We start from the raw sequence: 25,898 nt of genomic DNA, 5'->3' as shown, positions 1-25,898 counted from the left end.
TGAACAAGGCTTCTAACAGATGGGATTTAAATCAAGATGCCCATTTTCATGTTATTAGATCTACTATTTGTTAGTTTGTATTGAGAGACTATCAATATAAGGGAAGCTTATATATTGGACCAGAGCAACCATGTGCCAAAAAGACATTCCTGATTTGCCCTGCTCTCGAGTCTCTGGTGTTTGCTTTTACATAAAGGGGCTATAATTTGGATTCAAAAGCTCTGCCCATGGGACTTACTCCAGATCTCAATCCTTTCAAAAAAGCATAAAAATAGAATGGAAGGCCTGCGGATTACAGAAGCAATGTCCTAGGGGAAGGTGTACTACTACGGGTTAGCATCCCACAGGGAGTGACTGCAAATAGGATGATGACAAAGAAAAACAAGTCCACAGAAAGGTGCAAAAAATAAATCAGTTTAAAAAAAATGGGAGGAAAGGAAATACCAATATACTTCAGAAGAAAGGCATCTATGGTGGAACTGGTCAGGAAATGGATAGCATTTGCATCTCAGAAAAATCTTTGGTTTTCACTTACATTTTGAAAGATTTCCAACCAGTTCTGCTTGGGGAAATAAAAAAGGAAGAGAAAGCAGGTCAAGGAGAGAATTAGCAAAGGATATTTTCAGAAAAGGAGTTATGCAGGCAGAGTGTTTTAGGATACTCACAAGATCAAAAGTCAAGCACCCTGAAAGTAAATTAATCTGATTTATATCTCGATACAGAATAGCTCAAACACAAGATATGAAGAATCACTTACAATTAGTAAATTAGTAACTTAGTTAAGAGTTGAATAAACTAGTATCTAAACCATTCATATTTTGTACACGTTTCTAAGAAGTTCTGAAGCTTTATATCGCTTTTATACAGTCACACACTCACTAAGAAATGAATCTCTGATGTACTTAGTTCAATCTAGATTATCAGCGGACAGAACTCCCCTGGGTTTCAGGGGATAGATTTTGGCCAGCTGATCTATTTTTGCTCACAGTTATGGTTGTAAATCTAAGTTGGTTACTGAAACAATAATAGATTTTTAGAACTTGCTCTGATATTTGGATTACTTTTAAATTACAGAGGGGAAGAAAAGGTATTTAAGAATTCTGTGCTTACTGTAACAGTGAGGGGAAATTTATTTCAATTAATACCTTATTTTTTCCCCCATTTTTTTGTTCAAAACTTTATCTCAAAATTTCTGGAAATTGAAGTATTTTCGTGTTTTAAACCAGTGGCTTGCTCTTTCAGTAAAGTCCATGGGACAGTCTCTAGAGCTTTTCATCCTACTGACATGGACTGGTTTGTTTGCTTGAGGGATCTTAACCATAGTTATACAGATAAAAGTACCACGCACAGATTCTTCTCAAAATACTTCAATTTGGCTGTAGCACAGTGACACAACCCTCAAGCACTGAAGAGGTAAGTTTGGACCTTTGAAAGCCTGACTCCATGGATATGAGTTCCGCTACTAACGTCATCTGGAGTCAGATGGGACTCACAGCAGCTGGATTAAGCTGGTAAGGAAATAACGTTCTTTGCACAGTGTTAGTGCCTTTGCCTTTCAAAGGGGTCTTCCTCAGAGTAAGACGAAAGTAAGTCTCAGTCATTTTACTAAGGGCAGATATATCGCCCTTAAATTTCTGTACTAGCTTTAAAAAAAAAGATAGGTAATCGCATTCTGTTTGAAAAATGGCAAAAAGTTTTGCTGAAAAGTACTGTATTCCACACCAGAGACAGGTACATTCCTTTGATGAACTAAGCAAACCTATGTGGAGTTTAAAAATCACCTTATCTATCTCTGATCCTTCTGGATGACAGTATTTTATACCCATAGGTGACAGTTTTGGTATGTAATTGGAAACACCCAGTGAAAAGATACGAAGAAAGCAGCACAGGTAAGTTGGGTTTGTGGATTTTGACAGGTTCCAGGTTTGTTAAAAAAAGGCAACACTCTTTTTTACTGTATAGATAACATAATTTCAAAGGGAAATTCAGGACAGTCAGAACTTTTAGCTATAGGTAGTTGAACTGATCCTTAAAACCATTACATACCAGGCAGACAGGAGGATGAACAGCGTATAAAAAGTGATGCTCACTTGCTGTATGATGAGATTCTATCAGGGGTTGTTGAGTTAAGAGTCAACAACAACAAGTCAGTCACACTACTGATAGAAGCTCTTACAAAGGTACTTCACAGCATAATTGTATGCAAAGAACCACCAGTAAATGTGAGTCATGAACTGCTAGCAGAAAGAGCACTTTGTCACTCTCAACAGCTGATCTCAAGACAAATGCAGCCCTCTGCATTTTGCAAAGAAGAATCAAGTCAGCCAGTATTTTTGTTCTTTAGTTACTAAAGGATTCCTTCAGCTCCCAAGAATAACTCATCCTGCCTGTTACAGGTGGGAAGGGGAATGCAATGCAACAAGAATGATTTGGTGTTTGTTAAGCTGATCGTGCCAGTAATAAGCAAGAACATTAAGAATATACAATTAAGAATTCATAAAAGGAAATACCTACCAGTTCCTTTACCTAAGCAAAAATAATCATTCACAGATAATTAAGTACAGAATTTTACTTATGTTTTGGCATCTATGTTGTACATGTTACTTCTGTTTGGTTTATTTAATCACTGCTTGAACGGCTGCTTCAAGGGAGGGAAAAAATAAGCAAAAATAAAGCCAGCATCAGAAATAAAGTCACCACAATGAAAGTTAGGCCTGATGAATAATCTAGTAATTGCCCTATAAATTTAAAGTGAAAATAATAATAAATAACAATCTTCCATCTTCAAATAAAATTAGGCACAAAATGCATTCTTGTCACACCCTAATGATCAGGAGCTGCACAAGGAACTGTGTGTGGCATTAATAGCAGAAGAATCTACTCATGGTAAAGTAGGTAAGGTTTGTTAGCGTTGCACTTTGGGGCGGTTTTTTTTGTTTTTTTGTTTTTTTTAAATGAAGAGCAGTAGCTCTGCCAGTACAGATGTACTTGCCTTCCCTAGGAAGAGGGAACATTTTGGTTTGGAAACTTGAACAGAAATTTTATTTTACTTAGGGAAATTCTCCAGGAAGCTTATGTTTGCAATTTACAGATAATTGTGACATTCCTTGAGAAGCTACAAGTAGTTGGTGAGAAAGGAGTATTTAAAAAAATGGCAAAACCAAAGTAATTTCCCTTTTTTTTTTTTTTTAAATCTGCAATAATTTACAAAACCAATGTACTTCTAACAAATGCTACCAAAAGGAATTTAACCTATTGCCTAGGCACAAATGGCATTTAAGAAGTTCTGCCTAAGTTTTCAGCTAGCCTGAAAAAATAACTTGGATTCATTCTGGGGAAATATGAGCTAAAAAAGGCAGTTAGGCACTGAAGTCTATGCTATCCTCCATTCTAACACATCGACAAACAAAGAGAATGACAAATCCAGCCAAAGCATCTTTACTGGGACTGGCTCTGCTTAGTTCTTCCCAAATCCTAAAGGTTTTAGCTGCTTCTTAAGGTTTCCCACCAAGGTGGCTGCAAACCCTTCCTCCCTCTTTGTCACCTCCATCTCACATGCATCTGCTGGCTAGTGTTACAGGATGTGGTTCTCATTTGGCTTTCCCATCAGAACAGACCACTGAACAGGCCATTAAGCCCCACTGGCCAGGACTAACAGCACCATAATCTGGCCAAAAAAATGAAGAAGCATGGCCTACACAGTACAAAATGCACTGAAGACCAGTACTTCATGAACCCTGGATCCCCTGGGAGACCATCTGAACGCTGTGTTCAGCAGCCCCTGTAGGTAGCAGTGAACATTTGGGGCTGAGGAGAAAAAGAAGGCCTCATACATAAAAATTACCAAGGATATTTTGCAAAACATCTTTTGCAGAATAACCTGGACAAAATTACAAGGCCTATGCCACACAGCTGGTGATATTCTCTGTGGAAATTCCATCAACCTCATCTCAGTGGATGTGCCCACATCAGGCAGTGAGGCTTAGGCTCAGTAGATCTCCTGCACTGTGGCAGGAGACGGACACAGACACAAACCACTGATACACTGTGGATAACCGAAGAAAATTACAGGCATCATGGTGGAGGCTGTCTGCTGAATGTACTGAAATCGTAGTTCAAATTGCTCCAACATTATATCAGCTTCCAAGCTTGTGCTCTTCTCCAAAGGGTTGGTCTAACTGATAACACCTTACTTGTGTAGAAGGTGATTATAGATTATGTAGATTACATAGATTATATATGATAGACCTTCTTGCACCTTGCCAAGATGCATGTTGGCAGGTGCACTGGCCACTTTGATAGAGACTATGCCTACTAAAGTGGACATAAAAGTCCTCCTAAGTAAACATTTAAAAGGTAGTTTCCAATGGATATACATAGCAAGAGCTCACATTCAAAATACAACCAACTCCTTGCTGCATGTAAGGTACTACTGGCTTTGCCTGCTTCCATTTAATACCTTTGTAAATCAGTATTTTCTTTTCTACATATCCAGACTATCACTGCATTTGCTTTTAGAATCTCTCAGGGAACTGTATGGGGATATAGTCTGCCAAAAATATATATGATGGATCTCATGTTAGAGACATGCTACACGCTGTGCAGCTTTGAAGCGTTATTCTCCCCTGCTGTCTTCGGGTGGGTCTTAGACTTGTCAGCCACAACATGGAAAATATGGATGGTAAACAAGCTAAAAGTGCTGTGAATAAAGTAAATAAAAAGCTACTGTCAAAACACATCCAATTACTCTCTGCTGTGGAGATTTAACACCAGAGGATGATTTTCAAAGTAAAAATAGTGTGGGATGCCTTTTCCATTTGTAGATTGGAACGGAAGGCCTATCTGTGCAATTTAAGCCAAATGCACTACAACATAATGATGCTCTCCTCAATTGCTATTCTTTATTCATGGAAAGTGGCGGATTTGTTGGGTTTGTTAAACACTTTTCAGTAGGGTTTTTTTAATCCAAACTACTTAATTCAACTGTATTTTATTTTATATATTAAAAAAATAACATAATTACATGTAATTACATGGGAACAGCAACACACTGATACCTTGCGCAAGAACAAAATATGCTAATACACTGTCACACTGTTGAAGAAGAATAGTAGAGTAAACTTCCTAACTGATGGGAGCTAATATATCAGAAATCACAGATTTCAGCATCTTAGTCAAGTGCTATGATTTTAGTCTCCTTTCTGAGTAACAGATTAATCAAAACGCTCCACCTCGTTACAACTGCAAATTTAACCCAAGACCAAACTTTTTCTTACTCAATTTTGATGCTAACAGAACATACTGTAAGTTATTTGCATGCAGTTTGGGGGACAACAAAACCGAAGACCATTAAAATATTGAGGAAATAAATATGAAATTAAATAAACAGCTCAGACAGCAAGGAAGTGCCAACAGAAGGACGGCACCTTACAGAAGAACCCTTAACTCCTACATATGTAACTAAAGAAAAACAGTTAAGAGGTTTAATTTATTATGCAAGGATCCACTACTAAGAAAATACTATAGGTCCCCTATATGCATGATGAAAACTACCTTTTTAAGTTGATTTTAGGTCTTTTACTTAGAGCACCAAAGAAACTCTTCTCAAGAAAATAAAGATTCCAGTAAAAACTTGGAAAGAAGCTGTCTTAGGCAGAGGCACAACATTTCTGCAGATAACTAACAGGAGACTGCATCACCTCCTGTGACTGCACAGCAGACCTCCCTCCTGGTGAAAGCTGGAAGAGGGAATCAACCTTCCTACACCTGAACAGGTCTGAAAAAATTCCCTGCCAGCCTGACTGGAGCATCTCCCTCTGTGCAGGAGTGACAGCTCCGTGTGAGCTGTGCTCCTACTCTTAACTGCAACAGAAGGTGGCTGAACGGATGCTGTGGTAAATTCCCCCTGCTGCACATGATAAGCAAAATTATTCTCATGAGATGCCATGAAAAGCTCGACATCACAGGTCCTATTTAGCCCTGTATATCTGAGGAGAGTGGTAAGCACCAAGAAACGGGGTGTAATTTTTACAGAAACTGATAACAGAAGTATTCAGTTTTAAGAGGACCAGATGATGTTCTAAGAGGCACTGTGTATCCAGACTGACCTTATTGTTAGAGAAATTCTGGATCTTAAGCTCGCAAAACCCAAGAAAAAACTTCTTGCTGAACTTGCTCTTGCAAGTCCCCTAACTTCTCAAAGGCTTTCAAAGCCTCTTCTCCCTACCCTCTACCCTCTTTTCAAGAATTAGAAAAGGGGATATCACAGGAGCCCTTAAATATGAGCAGACATCATGCAGACCAGGAATATAATCATAGCAAGCTATTTCTCATACTGCCTAAGGCTGGAGAAGAGAACAAAAAGAATTAGAAATGTCTGCATTAACTAATTATAAATGCTTTTCTCTGAGACAACAGCAAAAAGAACATAAGCAGGAGAGGGATTAAGTCCCTAATTTCCCAAATTACATTAGCAGGTAGCTGGTAAAGATCCCGTTCTACCTGCTAGGAAAAAAACATGAGAAGTAGTGCTCAGAAAATACATAAAATTTAACTATATGCAGCCTTACAGCATAGTAATTTGAGGTTGTCTACACAGAAGGAAGTTTTCAAGAGGCCTGGAAGGAAAAACAATTCTATGTCCTCCTTGAGTCAACTCTGATTATGAAACAGGGTCTAAGCAGAAAGTACAGATCAGAGAGAATATTCAGACCACTGTGTCCTCTGTTTAGCTTAGACACCTCATAAAAACTGTATGTAATTAATGATCCATTAGTCCCACAGCTCTGCAATCCCCACTGCAGCAGAATACAAGTCCTGGCTAAAACTAGCATCAAAGCTACTGAAGACGGTTGACCTCCACTGCTAGCAAAGCCAGACTGTGGTAAAGTGAGATGGAGAGGAACACTGCAGACTTCTGGAGAATGACCCTCAGGGTGGCACCCCTTCAGTGAAGCAAATGTGAAAAACAGCTGGAACAGTTACATATCAAAAATATTGATTTTATTCCAATTAGTATCTTCCCCGCTGCACATTTTAAACATCAAGAGTATATGAATGTCATAGGTTCCCTCTCTCCATTTACTGGATGGAAATAGCATACCCAAAGGGCTAGATGCTGATTCTGAAAAGGTATAAAAAAATAAAGACCAAATGGGAAAAAAAATCCCAAGTAAATAATAACGGAGTAAGTAGCTATTGACATAGTTTATTTCACTGCCTTGCAGCCATTTACTGAGATCAGAGGGTGTAATTGGAACAGCCCAGCAAAGCAGGGTCAGCGCTAATTATGAAACCCCACCCAGAATACCCAAGGGCCTGAGCTGAAATAGCTTTTCCAGATACTGACAGTTCTGAAACAGAAGGGCACTGGCAGCACACTTGACCAAATTAATCTCTGTTGTGACTGACTGAAAATGGAGCTACACCTGAGGCAAACTGTTCTTCCACCAATAGACTGCTTTAAGTAAAGCAAACCACTGAACCACAGTTCTTATTGCCATCACTAGATGTCTCTTACTGCCCTGCTTTCTGAAAAAGTTGAGGATCTTCAAATAACTTTTTATCCTGTAATGTTTCAGTGTAACCTTGAAATAGAAACTGTAGTGAAAGAAACTCCTTCACAAAGACCTGTGTTAATAACAACAGCTATATGTTTAGATATCTTTCAGAATTTGCTTTAATATTATTGAGAACTCTTCTCACTGGTATTTAATCCAGGAAAAGGTCTTTAAGAAAAGGGAGAGAGAGAGACAAGGAGAGAGAGAGGGAGGGAGGGAGGAGCAGGAAGAAGCATTAGAAAAACAGGTCACTGTAGGAGATTCTTATCACAAACTGCCTGCAATTTGCTAGTGAAAATAAAACTGCGTTTTATAAACCAGTGTGCAACAGACAGATGTGCCATGACTATCTTGTGAAGAATGATAACCCAAGAATTTTAGGTGGTAGAGTTTTATTAATTTAGAAGCTCACAAGTATTAGCAAGCAGAAATGTATCTGTTGACCAGAGCTTACATATACTTTTAGATTCCCTGCAAAATACTGATTTATTTCATAAAGATCCCACAATGAGCCACTCTTACCTTACTGCAACAGCCATGCTTCCTATAGGGTTGATTGGCAATGGCCTGGCTCCAGGAAATATTCCTCTACTCAGAACTCGAGCTCCATTTTGTATCACTCCCGGAGGAACTAAAAAAAAACACAAAAAAAACAAGATTTTTTTCTTTTAAAGGAAAAGTTAGAAAAATGTAGGAGCAAAATGAGAAAACATTTGAGAGGATTGTGTAGTACACACTGCTTACCTTGAACATCTCAGCCTCAACTTTTGTGAATGCCATGCTATTTCCAATGCTATTTTCATGGCAAAAAATTTAACAGCAACCAATGATAACATGGCTCGTGGAAGCCACTGCCTGACCTAGTTGCTGCAGATCATTCCTTGTACAACAGAATCACTTTTGTTTTGCAATCACCATTCTGCTGGGAATGCATGTGCTTAGAGTCAAAAGCAGCTATGAGCACAGATGTAACTACTTTGTCTACAGTAAGAAAACAATGACCCTTTACAGATAAACAGAATATAAGCACTTCACTGCAAGAACACAGGTCACAGCATTTTATCATCCCAGATTACTTTCTGAGCAGTAATCTCTTGGCCTCTGTTTCCTGCAAAATAAAATATTATCTACAAATGTGGATTTACCATCAAGTGAAAGAGAAGAGGCTAAAAAGGCATTAGCTCCATACCACTAATTAGCCCCTCTCTCTTGCCACCGATGACCTCTGTCACCCAACCTGAAGCAGTCACGTGCCTCCAGCACATGGCTGGGTCACAGCTGAGCATTGCCCATCCAACACGGTGCACTGATGCCACTGCCACTGAACTGCCCAGGTACTGGCCACTACAGATGAGAGATTTCACTGGAGCCTTTTAACTTGGCTGTATATTGAAAACTGCAGCTCTGGCCAACAAGATTTTAACCTATAACCAAGTACTTCTTTTCTATCCAGGCTATGTTTCTATCCAGGCTATGTTTCTATCCAGGCTATGTTTCTATCCAGGCTCAGCCCAGGGCAGCCACCCCCTCAACTGAAGGAACAGCAGAGGAAGCACTACCAAGGCACCACCAAAGGAAGAGTCTGTCATTAGCAGGTCCTCAGCATTTTCCTCCTCCACTGTGGGATGCAGGCCTACTGAACACAGTTCTTATCCTAGGCGCTTACCAGGGACTAATGTGTAATGCCACTTGTTTGCACAGGTATTATGTCCCTTCAGGTTGGAACAGTAACATTCTACAGCCTCAACATGAACCTGCTTCTTTAACGTCCACAGCTAGCCTGTTTGCTCAGTTTTTCTTCACTATAAGTCATCATTCATACTATGTACTTCCCCTGATGGGAATGACGATAATTACTCTGGATGTATTATTTTTAAACATACAGATATTACATAAATACATGTAAGATAAATGTAAACCATATCACTTTATATACACCTACAGAATTTTATTTTTAAACAAATTACAGGGAGACTAGAAAAATCATCCAGCCTAAGAATCAACACATAATACTTTACATGCCCAATTTCAGATGCTCATACCCAAAAAGATTAGTGTATTCCGAGGCAGAAAACCACAGGCTCAGAAGTACATTATTTCTCAGTTGCTGAGGTGCATTTCAACTTCCTATCAACACCAAGCCAGATCCACACCTCCCTTCCTGCTATCCTGATGCTCACCTTACTTCACTCCATACTACACAGATTAGTTCTGGGAAAATAATCTTCTTTCTCCTGCTGGTGAGAACACATCACCACCCTAATTAAATCCTGTCACTGCGTTATACCCACTCTTGCTTCTGAGCACCTCTGAAGAATAGGTCATTTCTATTTAGGCGCTTAAATACAGCCTCAAATGGCTAAAATTACAGAATCTACTTTAAAACAACTAGGGTCAGCTTTCAATGACCAAAATAATTTTAAAATTGCTTTTTGCTATTTATACTTCACTACTTTGTGCACTTTTTCCTCCAGCACTAGATTATGAGCAATCGATCAGATCTGTTTCGCTCAGGGGACACTATCAGGCTTTCAACGCTCCTACATTTGAGTTTGTAGATATTGTAGAGGAATGTTATCTTGCTAAAAACTCTGAATTCTGAATTTCTTATTATATTTGTTTCAACAGCATGACCTTAAGATGGCCAAAATACCAATGTCATGAAAGAAAATCAGTCTGCTCAAGGATAAGGCTAACCTAAAATGCAGAGTAATACAGGTAAATTCAAAGCAACCGATAAACCTGCTAAATATCAGAAGATTGATGAAACACACCATTCCCAATGGCATGTTTTTCCAACAGGTTTTCACAAGGGACAAATTTTGTACTCACTTCACAGTACAGTTTTCTCTACGTTTACAAAGTCCCATTAAAATAAATGAACCTGAAGTTTTGACCAACAAAGATCTGTGAATTTTCTCTTTACTCTGATACAAACCATGGTTTTATATTGAAATGAAACATTTATGTATACATACAGAGCCACATGCCAGCAGATGTTGCCTAAATACACATACATATGTAAAACTTGAAAGCAAACACACCAAAAATTCTACTGCAAAAGAGAGCAACAGGCTCATTGATGCTCAAAGTCTTCTTTCCATGGTTACCTAATTATCCTGGTCTGTTGGCAGAGTTAAGTGATGCTTATCTTATCCTTCCTCCTCTCCTGCCCTTTCTGCCTTACTGACAACTCCCATTGCTTCTTTAAAAAATCCTGTTCACTAACCCGTCACTTCTCTAAACATACTGTCTGATGTCTTTCCTTGTTTACCTTCTTTAAGTTTCATTTTTTCCTGCACTCCTATATATAGAAAATACACTGCCAAGTCTCATAGCTTAGACTTTCTATATATTGACATTCCCACTCCATCTTCCTCGACCCTTTGCAGATTTGTAAGTCATGCTGTGCTATCAGGCACACTGTATTTGAAAGCTTCACATTTAAAAACATAACACAGACACCCCCCCCCCAATTAACAACTGTTTTAAAAAAAAGAAAAGGTAGAAGTTTGCTGTCCTCTAAAAATATCACCAAGAGACAACTTGATACCTACTCCTACCTATGAAATTCTCTCCAATTGCTACCACTCATCGAAAGGCTTCAATAGGACTATTCATGACAGAAGAGCCTTGAGTATGATTCTCTGATTCTAACTTTTCTCTGAAGTACACCACAGCTTTGTATACTGAAATCACTATGCAGAATTCAATAATTATTGATATTTCAGCTTGCAACATCAGTGTTATTGCTACTGGTTTTTATTTTTGCCTCTCAAAACTCTCTGAATTATGATGCAGCAGTACCACTACAACAACTAAGTTATGCAGATAGACAAACAGAAAGGTTCTATGCAAGGGATCAGCTGAAGAAGGACACCAGATGATGCAGTGTATCCTTTCAGTAAACATTGGGAACCATAACAAAAAAAACCCACAACTTGCTGATAAATTTGTTTCTGTAGCATTTTAAGCCTAAAATGAAAAGTAGGATCAAAATATTCAGTAGCAGAAGGTTTTAATTTTTAGCTATCCACATAACCAATGTGCCACTGTAAGACTACCTTATTGCTCATGTATCTCTACTTACAGCATTTAAAGCATCAACACTCATCCTTCCCAAAATGACTGTAATTTATTTTAAAAAAAATCTATGTATATAAACTGCTAATATATTGTCCTTGGTACACAGACACTCTCCCTGCCTTTGTGCAGGCTGTATGAAGATGGCTACTCATTACCCAAAGATTTATTTCCACATGTTGGTAATTTTGAAGGATTGTGGATTATTTACTGGAAAATACATGGTCCTTTTATTCCATAGATACATTTATGCCTTACAAGCTTTAATTACGTTTCAAAACCATACTTTGAGGTGAGGTATTTATATTTTAGATTGAAGATTCAAGGTGTGGAGGTAAGATAATTTACTCTAAGCCATATCATCAATCAGTGCCAGTCTGAACTAACACCTTACATTCCAGACTCCTCTCTTCTAATGCTTCTTTAACCAACAGTACAGGCAGGTTACATGGTTCCCAATTTCTAGCCAGAAGTGTGAAATGTAATTTACACCTTTTCTGTGCAAGTGCCAAAAGACATTTATGTCTGAGAAACTCAGCTCAAGAAAACAATGCAAAAAGATCCGTGCATCTCTTTGATAAAGGTTTCCCCTTTCACAAAATGTTCCTAGTGAAATGCAGAAAAGTGTGAAACACCAAAATCGTTATTCACCTTTCAGCTTTCATCATTGCTAGGTTTTCAAGGAGAACCCAGGAAATACTTCCACTGGAGTAGTTAAACCATGTACAAAGAATCTGCCCCTAACCTGCTACACAAACGAGGAAATGATTTTTGGATCCTATGCTGTTCTGGTGGAATTCCACAAGCTGAGTAGGATCTGCCGACATTTCAAGTCTCCACTGGCTAACTGCAGAGAGAAGCAACGTATCCAATGTCAAAAATCAAAATTGCATCTCTGAAATTCTCCAAGGGGGAAAATAATCTGTCTTTTGTAGTGAACTTTCACAAAACAGTTTAACAGACAATGAAGTGAACGCCATGTAGGAGAACACACCATAATCTGAATCTATCGAAACACTATATTCAGATAGTGTTAAACAGATCCAACAGAAGCCCTGAAAAATCTTATGTTTTGTAGCCCATACTCAGCCTCTGGAGGTGGAAAATAAGTAAGAATCACTCAACAGACACTGCAGGGCTGTTTTAATTCAGTGCATGGTCTTGTGTGCACATCAGATGAGTAGAAAGAATATCCCAAACTATGGACTTCTTTCATCACACCTCTCAACACACTGGATCCATAATCTCTTACTCACAAGTAAGAGGTGAAGCAAACTTCCCCCATCCAGATGAGCTAACAACCTCATACAAGACCTTCACAACAATCAAAACCATGTTAAACTGGGTCCTTCCCTTAAGATTTGGTTGTCTAACACACAATATAGCAATTTGGCAAAATTAAAATGGAAAAGAAGGAGAAAACACTCAATGGATAGAGCCGTCAAGACACACTGACATCCCAACAGTGCACTAAATAAGGAAACCAACTTCTTGGTTAAATGTTGGCATGTAGAAGTTAAATGAAATATCAGCACTGGGAGTGATTTGTTGTTAACCAAGGAAATTAAAAGAAAGGGGTAGCAAATATCTTCTTTAAGTCATGTGAGAAACAAGCATACACTTCATTAAACTGTCTAGCTCAAGTAGCCAATATTCAGACTAGTGAGGAAGACTGAACAGTATTTATTGAAAACAGACTTTAAAAAAGTGGAATATTAGAGTATGAAGGTATCCTGTAGGGACAGACTGGTTCTCTGTCATCATGTGGTGGATGCATTTATCTCAGGGCTCTCTTCCCTGACCCATCTCTTGTAGCACAGAAAAAATCGTTATAGACCAGAGATACTGAGTTTCTGCTAATATCTGTCAGCTTCAGCTTTTTTCTGCCAATCTCTCTTCCAGGACAGTGTTTACTAGAATACTTTATCTCAGGCTCTAAGAACTGAAAATAGGAAATTGCTAATAATGTATAATTGATGGGACATCATAACCTGCCAAAAGCAAATGTTATCTGCCAAACATGTAACTTTATTCACTACCAACTGTCTTATCCCAGGCATAAATTTGATGCCATCTGCCTAAACTTCTTCTATTTTGCTGCCCAAGGACAACTTTGCAGCTCTTAAATTCCATAGTCTGTAGTCCTAACAAACTGCAAATCAAGGAAGCATCCAACAAGCAACTTACTCTAAACAAAAATTTGAGGTGGAGAGAAAGAAGTGTATCCTGATAATCCTATCAGACTCATACCTTGTCTAAGGACATTTAATAAAAATAATTCAATCTTCTGAGTTATTTTTAGTATAAATAAAAAACTACAGCTAGTGACTCTTCACTTTGATCATGCTGGAACTGCTCAACAACAAACTAAACCATGATGCTAAATCAAAACATGAGGAGTAAGGAGAAAGAAGTAGAAAGAATTTCATAAAAGTAAGTTTTCGTTCCAGTTCTACTTCCTCACTTTAATGACTTAGTGTTGAAACACTGAAGTAAAAAAAAAAAATAATTCCTCTTTAATAGAAGTTGAGGATGCAATTCCCAAAAAAATCCCAACAACTGGAATGGGAAGTTTCAACCCTATGAAAATATCTTTTCCCAATTTTCACTTTGATACAGAGCTGTCAGCAAAAATACCATTAAGAAACATTTTACTGTCAATGATTTATCATTTTCTGATATAAAAAGCAAGTCTGGAAGCTGTCAAGTTACAGTAAGTGACTTTTCCACAAGCAGAACAAACAGAACATTACAGTTATCAAGTTTCATATAAAATAAAAATGTCCCAAGAAAACAGCATGTTCTAGTTGATCCTATTTGGAGGATTTCTGTCTGTTATTAAGACAGTTTTATACCATTTTTTTGTCTTGATTCCTCTAAATACATCTTTCACATATACAATCCACTTGCATTAACTTAAAAAGCAAACTTCATCAGCATACAATTTTAAAAGTACAGAGGTACAGTATTAGTGAATCTCTTTAGGCAACTACTTCTTCTCCCAACAAATTTAAAATAAACGTACCTATTCTGGGTTTCATATGCTTTGAGACAAAGATTCATAAAGATTTCCAAACCAGACAGATATTGATCTCACCCTTGGAAAACCTGCTTTTTAAGGAGCACCCAGCAAAACTCTATGATCGTATCTTCCCAAACATCTTTACCACAGATCTCCTCTAAGGAACCACTCACAAAACCAGTGCTGCAAAGTCTCCTGAAGGCCACTACTTTCCAGCTAACCTGGGTGAGTAGTGCTGAGCAGTACAGGAAAAAGAAGATGGATGTTCAGAGCTGAGAGGACCCTCAGCTTCCTGGCTTCTACCCAAACCCTTTCTGCAAGCACTGTTTATAGTGTTTGCAGTATTAAACTTCAGCCTGAGAAATGTACTTACATTTGCATGCAACTCCCAAATTATATAGCAACAGGCAAAGGACTACTCATGAATCTGAAGCTATGTATAATATTGCTGAGTCAGGAGCTTCTTGAATTCAGTCAAGATTTCCAGTATAAGCCCTTTGACTGCAGCATTGTTTCACCAGCAGTAGCAACAACACACTACACACACTCCCTGCTTCCTGGCCCTTCCTGAAGAGCAAATGATTCTAAGTTCAGAATGACCTCACCAATTGCTACTTAAAATGCTTACAGTGACTCAAATCTCAGGAAGTTCAAATGAACTGCAAAGCCACCAAAATCATCTCCATTTTATTCATGGCCAAACATAAAGGTTTGGCAAGACTAAAAGACATGCCCAGGACACTACACTCTTTAAGAGTAGGGAATGTTACACCGGAATGACAGTTGGTAACATACACTTTCAAACCATTACAAAGTACTGAAAATCTTAACAATTGTACAAAACTAACTCATTGGCTTTACTGAGTTAGTAGCCATGATTTCTAAATGAGCTTCACCAATTGTTCAGCATCTCCTTTTCCTTTGTCCTCTCTGTCAATTAGATTCCCATCAAGGAAAACAGGCCCACAAATCTGACACAAGTTGCCAAAGATGGCCCAGCCAGTACCCAGTTCCCTGCAGGTCAAAATGCAGTTTTCAATGCAAGTCATGTATTTTGGAATTAATATTCATGTACTGGCTGCTAATAGAATCCAAAGTATTTGTAACCTGCAATAGCTGCTATTGAAGAAAGCGTTTCAGCTGCTGTTTCTTTTAAAACATAATCAAACCATAAGAAATGTGATGAAATATGAGGACTTCTACAAACTGAAACAAAAAGTACTAAAACTGTGTTCCTACATGCCCTTTCCTAGCATATCACATGGCAGAATAAAGCTTTCATGCTTTATTCTTGGTGTCAGCTAGACTGTATGTTTCAGTAGAGTTTTGCACAGAGCTGGTTACTTTGAACTTCTGCCTTTATTTACTATCTAGAAATATTTGGTCTGTGAAAATACTGCAAGTGTTAATACTTTCAAAATTGATTTCTGATGTCAACATCCCAACTATAACTGCATTATTTCCCATCTTCAGTGACAATGTGAACAATTTCATGAAGGTATAAAGTCCCCACAAACACAAAATAACCCTAATAACAGTGTTTTACTCTTTTTATTCTGCCTTTTTTTTTTTTTTTAAATGAAAATTAAAGCATGATGTGATTGGGGTAAATAGTAAGCAGTGTTCATGCCAGCTCAGACATCATTTCAGGATTTCATATAAAACCAAAGCCTGATTTTAAAATTCATATATGGTTGTTAGTAGTGTTTCACACATAGGTGCAGAATTTTAAATGGTCATTTAAAACTGTAAAGCTAATTAATCAATCTGTTACAATGCAGGAATAGTTTACTCTGGATTTTCTAAAGGCACTGAGATGGGATTCCTTCCTGACAGACTATATTAAAAGAATAAATTGTAATAAGACTTTGAATAAGGCTGTTGCTATCTTAATTCTAAAGATGCTTTTAGCATCCACATTGCCTAGATAACCATGGATTTTTATCCTGCTGGAAAGACAGCTTTTAATCCAAGATGCCTTCAAGATGCCTTCAAAGTCAAAAGCCAAATAACCATCCACACAAACATGAATCCAAACTCTGTCACAATCTGCTTTGGAGGTACTGCTTTGGAGGTATCCATGTTTCACGATGGTTAAATGCTTGTAGGATAGGCAAAAGGCCTTAATGGACTGGAGTTTTAAACTTTCTGACTTGTCAAGTTGTTGTACTGTCAAGTGACGCCCAGGTTCTGCCTCCATCTGACTGTCTTTGTTGTGGAAGTAACTGGCACACTTGGAGTCAGACTCTCAGACCAAAAGGGTGTTTTCAGTCAGGTTATTAACACCTTTGGCCAAACTGTAAACTATGTCTCACTCTCTTCAAATCACTTCCAGGCAAGCTTGTCTTCAGAAGATGGGGCATTTTGCAGCCCTGATGGTTTGAGCACATGCTTGACACCACAGTCTAATATGACAAACAGAACTCTAAATCTTCATGGGATCAAGCAGTACCAGCATGCTTACTGCCCTGATCATTCACAGCTTGATTTACAGACCACTGTACTCACTGACAGAACAGAGAATGAACTGTGAGCTCCTAGATGATGCTCAGCATTGTAATGAAATTCTTATAGCCCAATTGCCTTTTATTTGAACACTAATTTTAAATGTGATTTTGTATGCAGTTGTTCCTTAATGTACAGTAGTAAATTTGCTTTAAGTTGCCTAAGATTTTCCTAACATGGTAGGTAAGTGAGACCCAACTGCAATTCACAGGCTGATTTACTTCCTCAGGTATCCATCTGCACACACAAAAAAATACTTCTCCTTTGTAATCTAGAGGACCTCTGAGGTTACGATAAAAACTTCTGCTCTTTTCTCCTAGCACCAGCCAATTCTACCCAACATTTGGAGGGATGCATGAACTTCTGGGCAGACCCTGCATGTCAGTTTAAAGGCACAGAGGAAGGCCTCATTACTTGCAGACATCAAAGAGGGAGCAATGTGAATGAGAAGCCACCTTTCTGCTTTCATCTCGCTTTCACTTTTGGTGTCCTGCAACAACAGCCCACTGAGAAGGTGACATGGAGGGAGAGATATGCCAAACTTGTAGAGGTTGCTCTGAGGAAGGAAATTCTAGCCTTTTACAAACTAAAACAGCAGTAAGCCATTTGCTAACCTGCAAGCTATGAAATGACAGTCCCCAAGTCTCCAAATTACTTCCACGCAAGCACCTACAATGCTGGCAAACATGCACATGTGATAAAAATCTGCAGCGTGTTTGGTACATGCAGCTTACTATGAATCTCCTCCCTTTCTTGTCTGCAACCTTCTCATGCTCTTCAGTTCCTCTGGAAGCTCAGATTATTCTGCGTTTTCCCATTCCTTTCCTGTGCACATACTGTTTTATGTCTCCCTCCCTCTTTCACATGCCCTTTTACCCTTGCACTCTCATTCTAATCCAACTTTTTTTTCTCCTTTTCTCCACCCCACAAATCTGGATTCTTTAGATTTCTGATCCTTTGAACATCTCTCATTTTATTCTTCCCCTTAAGCCCAACAATAACCTCCTTGCCCCAATAAAATTTTCATTTTTCCTACCTACATGTAGCTGGGATTGCTCACCCTTTTACTGCACACAATCCCTGAAGGTTGTTTAAGAGAGGAGGACAAGGACCACTCTTCTATCTTCCCAGAAGAGTTTCTTGGTACATCATGCTCTCCCCTGAGAGGAGCTTCTCAAGAGGCATTTCTCTGGCAGGGTCACAAAGCAGGCTGACAATAGCTTTCCTCCACTGCACAGGAAATGCTTTGATGGTAATTGACTCTCTTCCCCAGGCAGAGTATCAAAGTGCGAATCAAGGCTTCCCCTGGAATTTGGATTTGGTTGCCCGAGCTAGAATAATAGCAGTGATGCCAGGCAGGCTTGATAATGGCTTCTATTTTAACTTCTGCCTTTATTTTTTAGAGCTGCCTGTCACTTGGCATTACTACCATGCTTGCTGACCAGCGATATATTTGTTTTCTTGTACTCCCTGCTTTTGTGCAGCTGTATTCCTCTATGGATTCTTCTAATACCTTCACTGCGAGGTCTGTGGGGCAGGATGATTCTTGCGCTATTTGCACAGCCCAAGAACAGTGGGGGCCAAGGCCTCTTCAGTGCTCTGATAATACACAGCATCAAAATCTTGGGTCTGCTCACAGAACAAGGACAGTACTGGCAGGAAACGAGACCTCTCCTTGCTCCCCGGAGCCTGCCTACTGCCTTGCATCAGACAGAGGAAAAAAAGCAAATCGGGCAGGATGTGTGCAAGGAAGGAGTTGAAACAGTGCCCAAGTGAATGGGAAGTATCCAGATGGCTGTGGTAACTCACACGATGGGAGTCAAATCAAAACAAAATGAAAACAAAACCATATGCCATGTACCCTTCGCTCTCTTGCTCTCTTTCTCTTCCTGCCTTTCTCCTGGCTGTTGCCCCAGGTCTTTCTATCAGTACAGATAATAGTATGTTACTCAATTATGTGTATGTCATGAATAACAATAACCCCTCTTTTCCATTAGAGATCATGGATTACTATTATTCATGTAACAAAGAATGTAATACGAATCACAAAATTATACTCATGTAAGGGTCAAGGAAGTGTAAGGGTCTACAAGGGAAGTTATATTTCTTCATTAAATCGTCCTTTTTATCTGGTACGCTGCATACTTATAAAAGAGAATATTAACTTTACACGTCTATGTTGCTATATGCTATAGAAATATCTACTCACAACCTGCTTGTATCTCAGGGGGAGTATTCAAAAGCATCATGGCAGTGGCAGCATCAATGTCAGGATCTGGAAAAATCAACCAATAAATACATTATTTACAACTGGGCTAATCTTCTTGCCCCCATTGCTAAACTACAGGTTCAACCAAATCTCTGCAGTGAAAAGGTATGAGTTCATTATTCGGAGGGCTTATTGATCACCCATTGAATTTCCCCCCAAACTTGCATGTGATCCCATTGCTACTATTAAGTTGAGCACAGTGATGGATGTCACCAAACCATACTCATGTGTGCATGGTACCTTTGCTGTTAGCCTCATGAATTTGCTGTTTAATTCTCTAGAGAGTATTTAGATTTCATTACAAAGGATCTGTGAAAGCAGATGCAACATCACAATTTGGAAGCAACACACAGGGATGAGCTGACAGTAGAGTGGGAAAGCACAAGGAACACCTACACCTGAGCAAGTACAGAAGATGACACTTGGTCATTTCTATTTGTTGATAAGGATTTCAGTGATGATTGAGAAAAGTGTTGGAAGCCAAACTGCTACAGTTAAGGGGAAAAAGACCTAGCATTTCACTGAAGCACCAACTTATTTGCATCCTCATCCATTGTCACTTTAATATAAGCAAAAATCATCGTCTGGCTGCTGTTATTCTTAAATTGGTTTCTGAATCCATCACGAACAGTCAGTTGACAGATGGTAAGTTATAGAGACAGAACAAAATATGATCCTTTTATAACTACATTCACTTGCTTCACACACAGCAGCTCGGCTGCTATGGAAATGTAGGTAGCTATGACAACAGTAAACAACCCCACAACGGCCACTGAATAAGCTGAAAAGAACATCTGCCCCAGCAAAGCGTCCCAGCTGCCCTGGGGCGCAACTTGCTAATCGTGCAGTGATGCCGTGTGACAGAGAAAGCCGCCTATGCCATGTCCAAATAAATGAAGTGTGCAATTGAAACAGACATAAAAACGCACGCCCTGGCCGACTGCTGCCTCTGTGCTGCTAAACTGAATGACTAATGAGTATGTGTTAGTTGTTTGGGTTTGGGGTTTTTTTCAGCTTGTCAGTATTTATACTAAATTACATACCAAAAAATTCAATTTACTACTAATAGCTTCATGGCACTTTATTTTGGCTATTATGTCAGAAAATTACTTTTCACTGTTAAAAATAGATGTATGTTGTACCTTTTAATATTTCAAATCTGTTCAGTAATGTGATGTGGTATAAAGACCTGCAATTCATTAACAATACAGATGACGTAGAGAGGATTTCAGTATCTGCTTAAGCAAAACAGAAATTCACTTGACCCGTTAAGGAAAAAAAAAAAAACCAAAAACCAAGGGATTTTTTTTATTACTTTAAGTATGTACTACTCTTCTGTGACTAGCTGGAAACACTTCTAATGGCTACTTTATTATTTAATTGCTGAAACAGTAAACAGAGCAACAGTGTAGCAGGTGTAAAACTAAAGTTGAAGCAGCAGCAGACTAATAAAAGGTGCCCACGTAATGGAAAGCAGATGCCTGTCTCCTGGACAGGTCAGCATACCCTTTTCCAAAAGTCACCAACAGACTACTGAGAAAGGCATCTTCACCAACTTATGTTCATCTTCAAGTCTGAAGATAAGAGTATTCCCGCTGCAAGTGTCTATGCTGAAAGTGCCATTTCCAAACAGCTTCACTCCTGAACACGTGCCATGTTGCAGGACTGGGTCCACACACCACAGAGCCCACACAGCAAGTTTCCCTTTAGTGAATCTGAAGAGGGATAATCTAACATTAAAAAGCAAGACAAAAAGCAAAGAAGCCTGAGAAATGAAGCTAAAAGAAACCAGAATTCTTCCACCTCTTTCATACCATAAAATCAGAAGACTGTTAGAAGTTGAATTTACTGTATCACAATTCAAACAAGCCAACTTCAGCACTTATCAGTTGTTCCTAAATGTTCTCTGTTTTACTTTAAACCACTGAGTAACATTGTAGCATAAGGTTAATTTTGCTGTTGAAAGAATAAAAGGACACAGCCAGAGAAAATACATGTCCTGCTGACTTCATATTTTGTGTAACCATCTCTGTACTTTGAGATAAAATTGATGTAACTGGTTTATCTTGAAAGGTGCATTCTTAGCCTTCGGACCACTAACTAATGCTACCACCACATTTCTGTAATGACTTCACAACTGTAACATGAGCTGTTTACAACATATGACTCCATCCACAGCAGCTGTTTTCCAAAGCACAACCATAGTTCAAGTCCATCCACACCTGCTATGGTGTCTAGCTCTGTTTCTACTGGTATATTCTTGAAGAAACCAGACAGCTACTCCATAATGCCTTGGCAGAGGTAAGAGGGCTTGGAGACATGCACCCAGGGTGGTGTCAGTAAAATCCAGGATAATGTGCTTTGGATTGTCCTTCTGCAGAGAGAAAAGAAAAAGGAGGGACTGGGTACACAAGGAAGTCAAGCGCTGAGGACCAGCAGCCAGAGACCACACAAAGAGGTGCCGAAGCAATGTCCAAGGGCAAACTGAAAGGCCAGTTTATTCTTGCACAGCATTTACACTCATGATTTGGAGGTTGTCTCCTGAGAAAGACATCAGTCAAGAAGAAGAGCCAAGTAGTAGTCATAAGGAGTAGCACTGAAGGCAGATGCAGGAAGGGTGCCTTTGCTTGGACTGGCATTTCCTGCTTAGACTCCTGGTACCCATCAGTGCCTCCATGCTGATGGTCCTTTCCCCACAGCTGAAATCTTCGTGAAGTCTCTTCCATGCAGATCCTGTCACATCTAGCAGTAAGGAATGACCTCGTATGGCAGCCCAACCAGCCTGGTAACTGGATCCTCTCCCTTCTATCTGCCTGTCTGTGTTCATGAAACTGTGGATTTCATTAAAGACCTCTGCCCTACCTGAAGTCTGTGATCAACACAAAGGCTCCTGAAGTTATTAACAGTGGGTGGTTAGTGAAAAATGATTGCAGGAACATCTTTCCCTAGGAAACCAGGTTAAAAATAGCTACAAAGTTCTGGAATTTAGAAAATTAAGTATTTAAATGAATGCATTCTGGTTTCTTTTTGCTAATTAAAGTGGTGAATTGACTGCATACACAAACTCTGTGTTCATTTTTTCCTAGTGGAAAATAGAAGATGCCCAACTTTCCCAGTGAAAGAAGAAAGTAAGGAACAACAAAGAAAAGGAAGGACTGTAGATGTTGTATGAAGAAGGAAGAGTACATCAAAGTCTCAAGCAGGAAACATCAGAGTGTGATAAAAAATAGTGACAAAAAATTGCCAGCAGCCACAGCTCTCCCTAACAGATGACTGTGGTCTATACACTCAGTGCTTCATGCTACAATCTGAAGTTTCAGTGCTTGGCCCCTCATCCACCAAGTGTCCTTCACAGGGTATCAGAAAGGACCTGGAAGAAACCTTAAGAACTTACACAAACTCGTAAGGCATGAAAGCATACATCCCAATGCAGTTCAAAGCCAACAAGGGGCAGGAACTCCACTACAGCGGCAGTACCTCCCCTTGCAGTGGGAGCCTGCTGTTATTTTTGCCAGCATTGCTTTCAAAGAGAAAACTTCTTTTGATTAAGACGATACCAATGATGGATAACTCACAAACCTCATGGCAGGTCTGTTTGCTGCATTTTAGATTCAAGTCCTTACTCAGTGAAGTGTTCAAAAGTGAACACCAAATCAGTAAACAGCATCTAGTTCTTTCACTGAGGAACTAACCTACAATTTATCACTCTGTGGAATTATTATCTAGTGTATATTGTCAAGACGTGCTTTGAGCCAGACTTCACTCTGACATGAGATTACATACAAACATGCAGAAAAGCAGAGGATAACCCTCAGGTAACAGAACGTTTATTCTAGAATTGACAAAAAATAATTAAAACCAAACAGGTACCTGAGAAAGCCTGATGTGACAGCTGTCCTTTTATTATGTTGTGATCTCTGATCTGAGTTCATTTCATAGAGAGGGGAAATGTTTTATAATAATTTATATTATTTTGATATTGAAAACTCTGATCTGATTTCACTGAATGCTTCAAATTCATCCCCTTCCAACTAAATTGTAATAAAAATTAGGGTAACAGAGTCACTCTTGATTTTGCTAGAGGGTATTTATTTTTACATCCATACTATAAGGTTTTAAAGAAAACAGTAGTTTAAGCAGTTCAAAGCAACTATGGCCTGAATTTTCCAGCACAGATGCCTAGAGAGAGGCACTTAAGATGCATACTTAGGTACTACTGAAATGTTACTGCCAACTGACGTAAAGAATAGTTAGTAAATAAACTGCACCATCTGTATACTACAACCATTGCCATGTTATTTAATCAGGAAGGAATTTATAAGATCTTCTTTTAATTTGAAGTTACTACATCTAATATAGAACTATTTTTGTAGAGAATTTCACTTCACCATTCAGTATGCTAGTTTTCAGACCCTTCTACTTTTACCTCAGCATCCTCCACTACTTTTTTTCACATTCAAATGCTCTACTGTAGCTGGAATGCATAAAACTTACTGTCACTGTACTCAGAACATGTAAGTCCAGCTTATTCTTTTCTTCTAAGATCAGTCTTTTTACTCTCTGCCTCAACTCCTAGCATAGCCCATTTCTACACATTTTTTGTGATTTGATTCTTTTGATATTTTCAATTTTTGGCAGCAGGAAAACGTTGCAAAAGCAACACTGTCTTCCACCTTTTACCTTCGGGCTTATTAAACTGCAACAGAGTAAATAGCAGCTTGCCCCTATTTAACTTGTCTGTTAATAGATGTGCCTTTTCCCTTCCCACATTGTGATAGGTAACCTTGGTATGAGTCAGGTTAGGTCAAAGACATAGAGAATAGTAGAGTGAAGGCTTTTTTATCCTTTTTTCTATTTTTGGATTTATTTTGCCTGATGACAGAATAAGAACCTAGATGTTAAAATAAAATTGCGGTGTGCAAGATAGGAAAAAATACCTGAAGAAAACTGTAAGTACTGTAACTCTGTCAAACTCCTTGGTGTAGGATGCCACTGTGTCCACTTCTGAAATATTTAAATAAGGTTGAGAAGATCTCTTAAAATGAACAGAATACTTGTGGAACCATATAGTAAACCAATAGGATTCAGAACCACGATCTTGGGAAGAAAACAGAAATTATATTCATACCTCAACAACAAGTGCATGAAAGACCAAGAATAAGAATTCTGGAAGCTATATAATAGAGGCCAGGAGGAAGCAATTTCACTACCAATAAAAAACTGGCCTGGCAGTCACAGTGATTCTCCCAATCCTTTGAAAGGATCTAGTATGAGACACAGAAGAAGAAAGGTATGGGTCTAAATGAACCAATATTTTTCCTGTTTTTTAAGCTAATTTCTGGCACTGCCAAGTAAGCTACAGTAAAAATTATTCTGAGGTGTCTAATTTAAAAAAATACTGAATTTGTAACAGAAACCTTCTTCCTGCTCCTCTATTGTGTTAATTTGTATTGTCATGAAGCTAACACATACAATTTCCATTCCTGAACAATACTATTTTATCAGCTGAAAAACTGTATAAACAGTTACAACATATATTTTTGTTAAAAATATTAGCTTTAATAAAAAGAACAGTAGGATAAGGAGTTACAGAAGGTCCTGCACATGCACAAACTCAGAGAGGTTCATCTGTCATTTGGAAAGCTGTATGAAATCAAAACATATCATCCTAATTGTTCATCTCAGTAGTAAAGATTAAGACCAATTAACTGTTTGAAGACTCACAACACTGATATATATTTTACCAGTGCAAGATAAAAATCTTTTAAGAGACAGATGACTAAAGAGAGATGAGATAGACATACATAAAACCGGTGTATTATAATTCATTGTCTGCTTAAAACCAGGGTGGAGATATTTGCTTTGTTTTTGTTTATTTTTAAAAATATTTTTAAATTTTGGTATATATCACTGGCAAGCTTAATTTTCAGTGCTGAAGGATGTGAAAAGAAAATTTACCCATCACAAAGGCAACAGTAAAGTCCTTTTTGACTCCATCCAGCATGTACAGCTTGTATTACTGAACAGAAAACATCACCTGGAGAAAGCACTACCCAGTAATCCTAGCACAGAAGAAGAGAGAAACAACTTGCTGTTCCATCAGGTACTTACCTAATCTGTGATCAGGAATTTCAACCATCTTCTTAACTGATTGCTGCAGCCTCAGCTTCTACAGTGGAAGACGGGATTATGAGGACACTAACTCCTCGCAGTCTTAAGAGGTTGCACACTTTTTTTTTTTTTTTTTTGACCAAAAGATACACATACACACAAACACACATGCTCTTTGTCCCCAGTTATGAAGATATGTGTTATCTCTAACTGGGACATCAAGGTCATTATTGCTCAAGCCTTCATAATGTCTCTGCTGCTAACAACAGGTTTTTCTTTCAGCAAAGTGTGAGGATGGCTGGCAGGAAGAAGCACTCTACAAAACTCTGACCATTTGAGACTAAATAAA

The 25,898-nt window shown here is 38.6% G+C and overlaps 1 protein-coding gene across 5 annotated transcripts in view; it reads right to left on the bottom strand.

Moving 5' to 3' along the window:
* LOC113480434 (forkhead box protein N3-like) overlaps window positions 1–25,622 on the bottom strand; it is a 35,062-nt gene extending 9,440 nt beyond the window's left edge. Inside the window, exons 1-4 of one of the 5 annotated variants that reach the window (XM_026849231.1) lie at window positions 25,550–25,599; window positions 19,379–19,444; window positions 8,082–8,190; window positions 536–562 (exon numbers count right to left, since the gene is read on the bottom strand). In XM_026849231.1, coding sequence (XP_026705032.1) covers window positions 536–562; window positions 8,082–8,190; window positions 19,379–19,444; window positions 25,550–25,577 — 230 coding nt within the window. In that variant the 5' untranslated portion in view covers window positions 25,578–25,599. Of the gene's footprint in view, window positions 1–535; window positions 563–8,081; window positions 8,191–19,378; window positions 19,445–25,549 lie in introns of all 5 variants that reach the window. The other 4 variants (XM_026849232.1, XM_026849233.1, XM_026849235.1 and 1 more) reach the window with 4 other exon arrangements.
* Between the last annotated feature and the right edge of the window lie 276 nt (window positions 25,623–25,898).

This window comes from Athene cunicularia (genome assembly GCF_003259725.1).
Source record: "Athene cunicularia isolate RWA chromosome 5 unlocalized genomic scaffold, athCun1 chr5_part1, whole genome shotgun sequence".
Classification (NCBI taxonomy): domain Eukaryota; kingdom Metazoa; phylum Chordata; class Aves; order Strigiformes; family Strigidae; genus Athene; species Athene cunicularia.
Note: the sequence above shows the minus strand (reverse complement) of the source record. Positions and strands in the feature narration are given on the sequence as shown.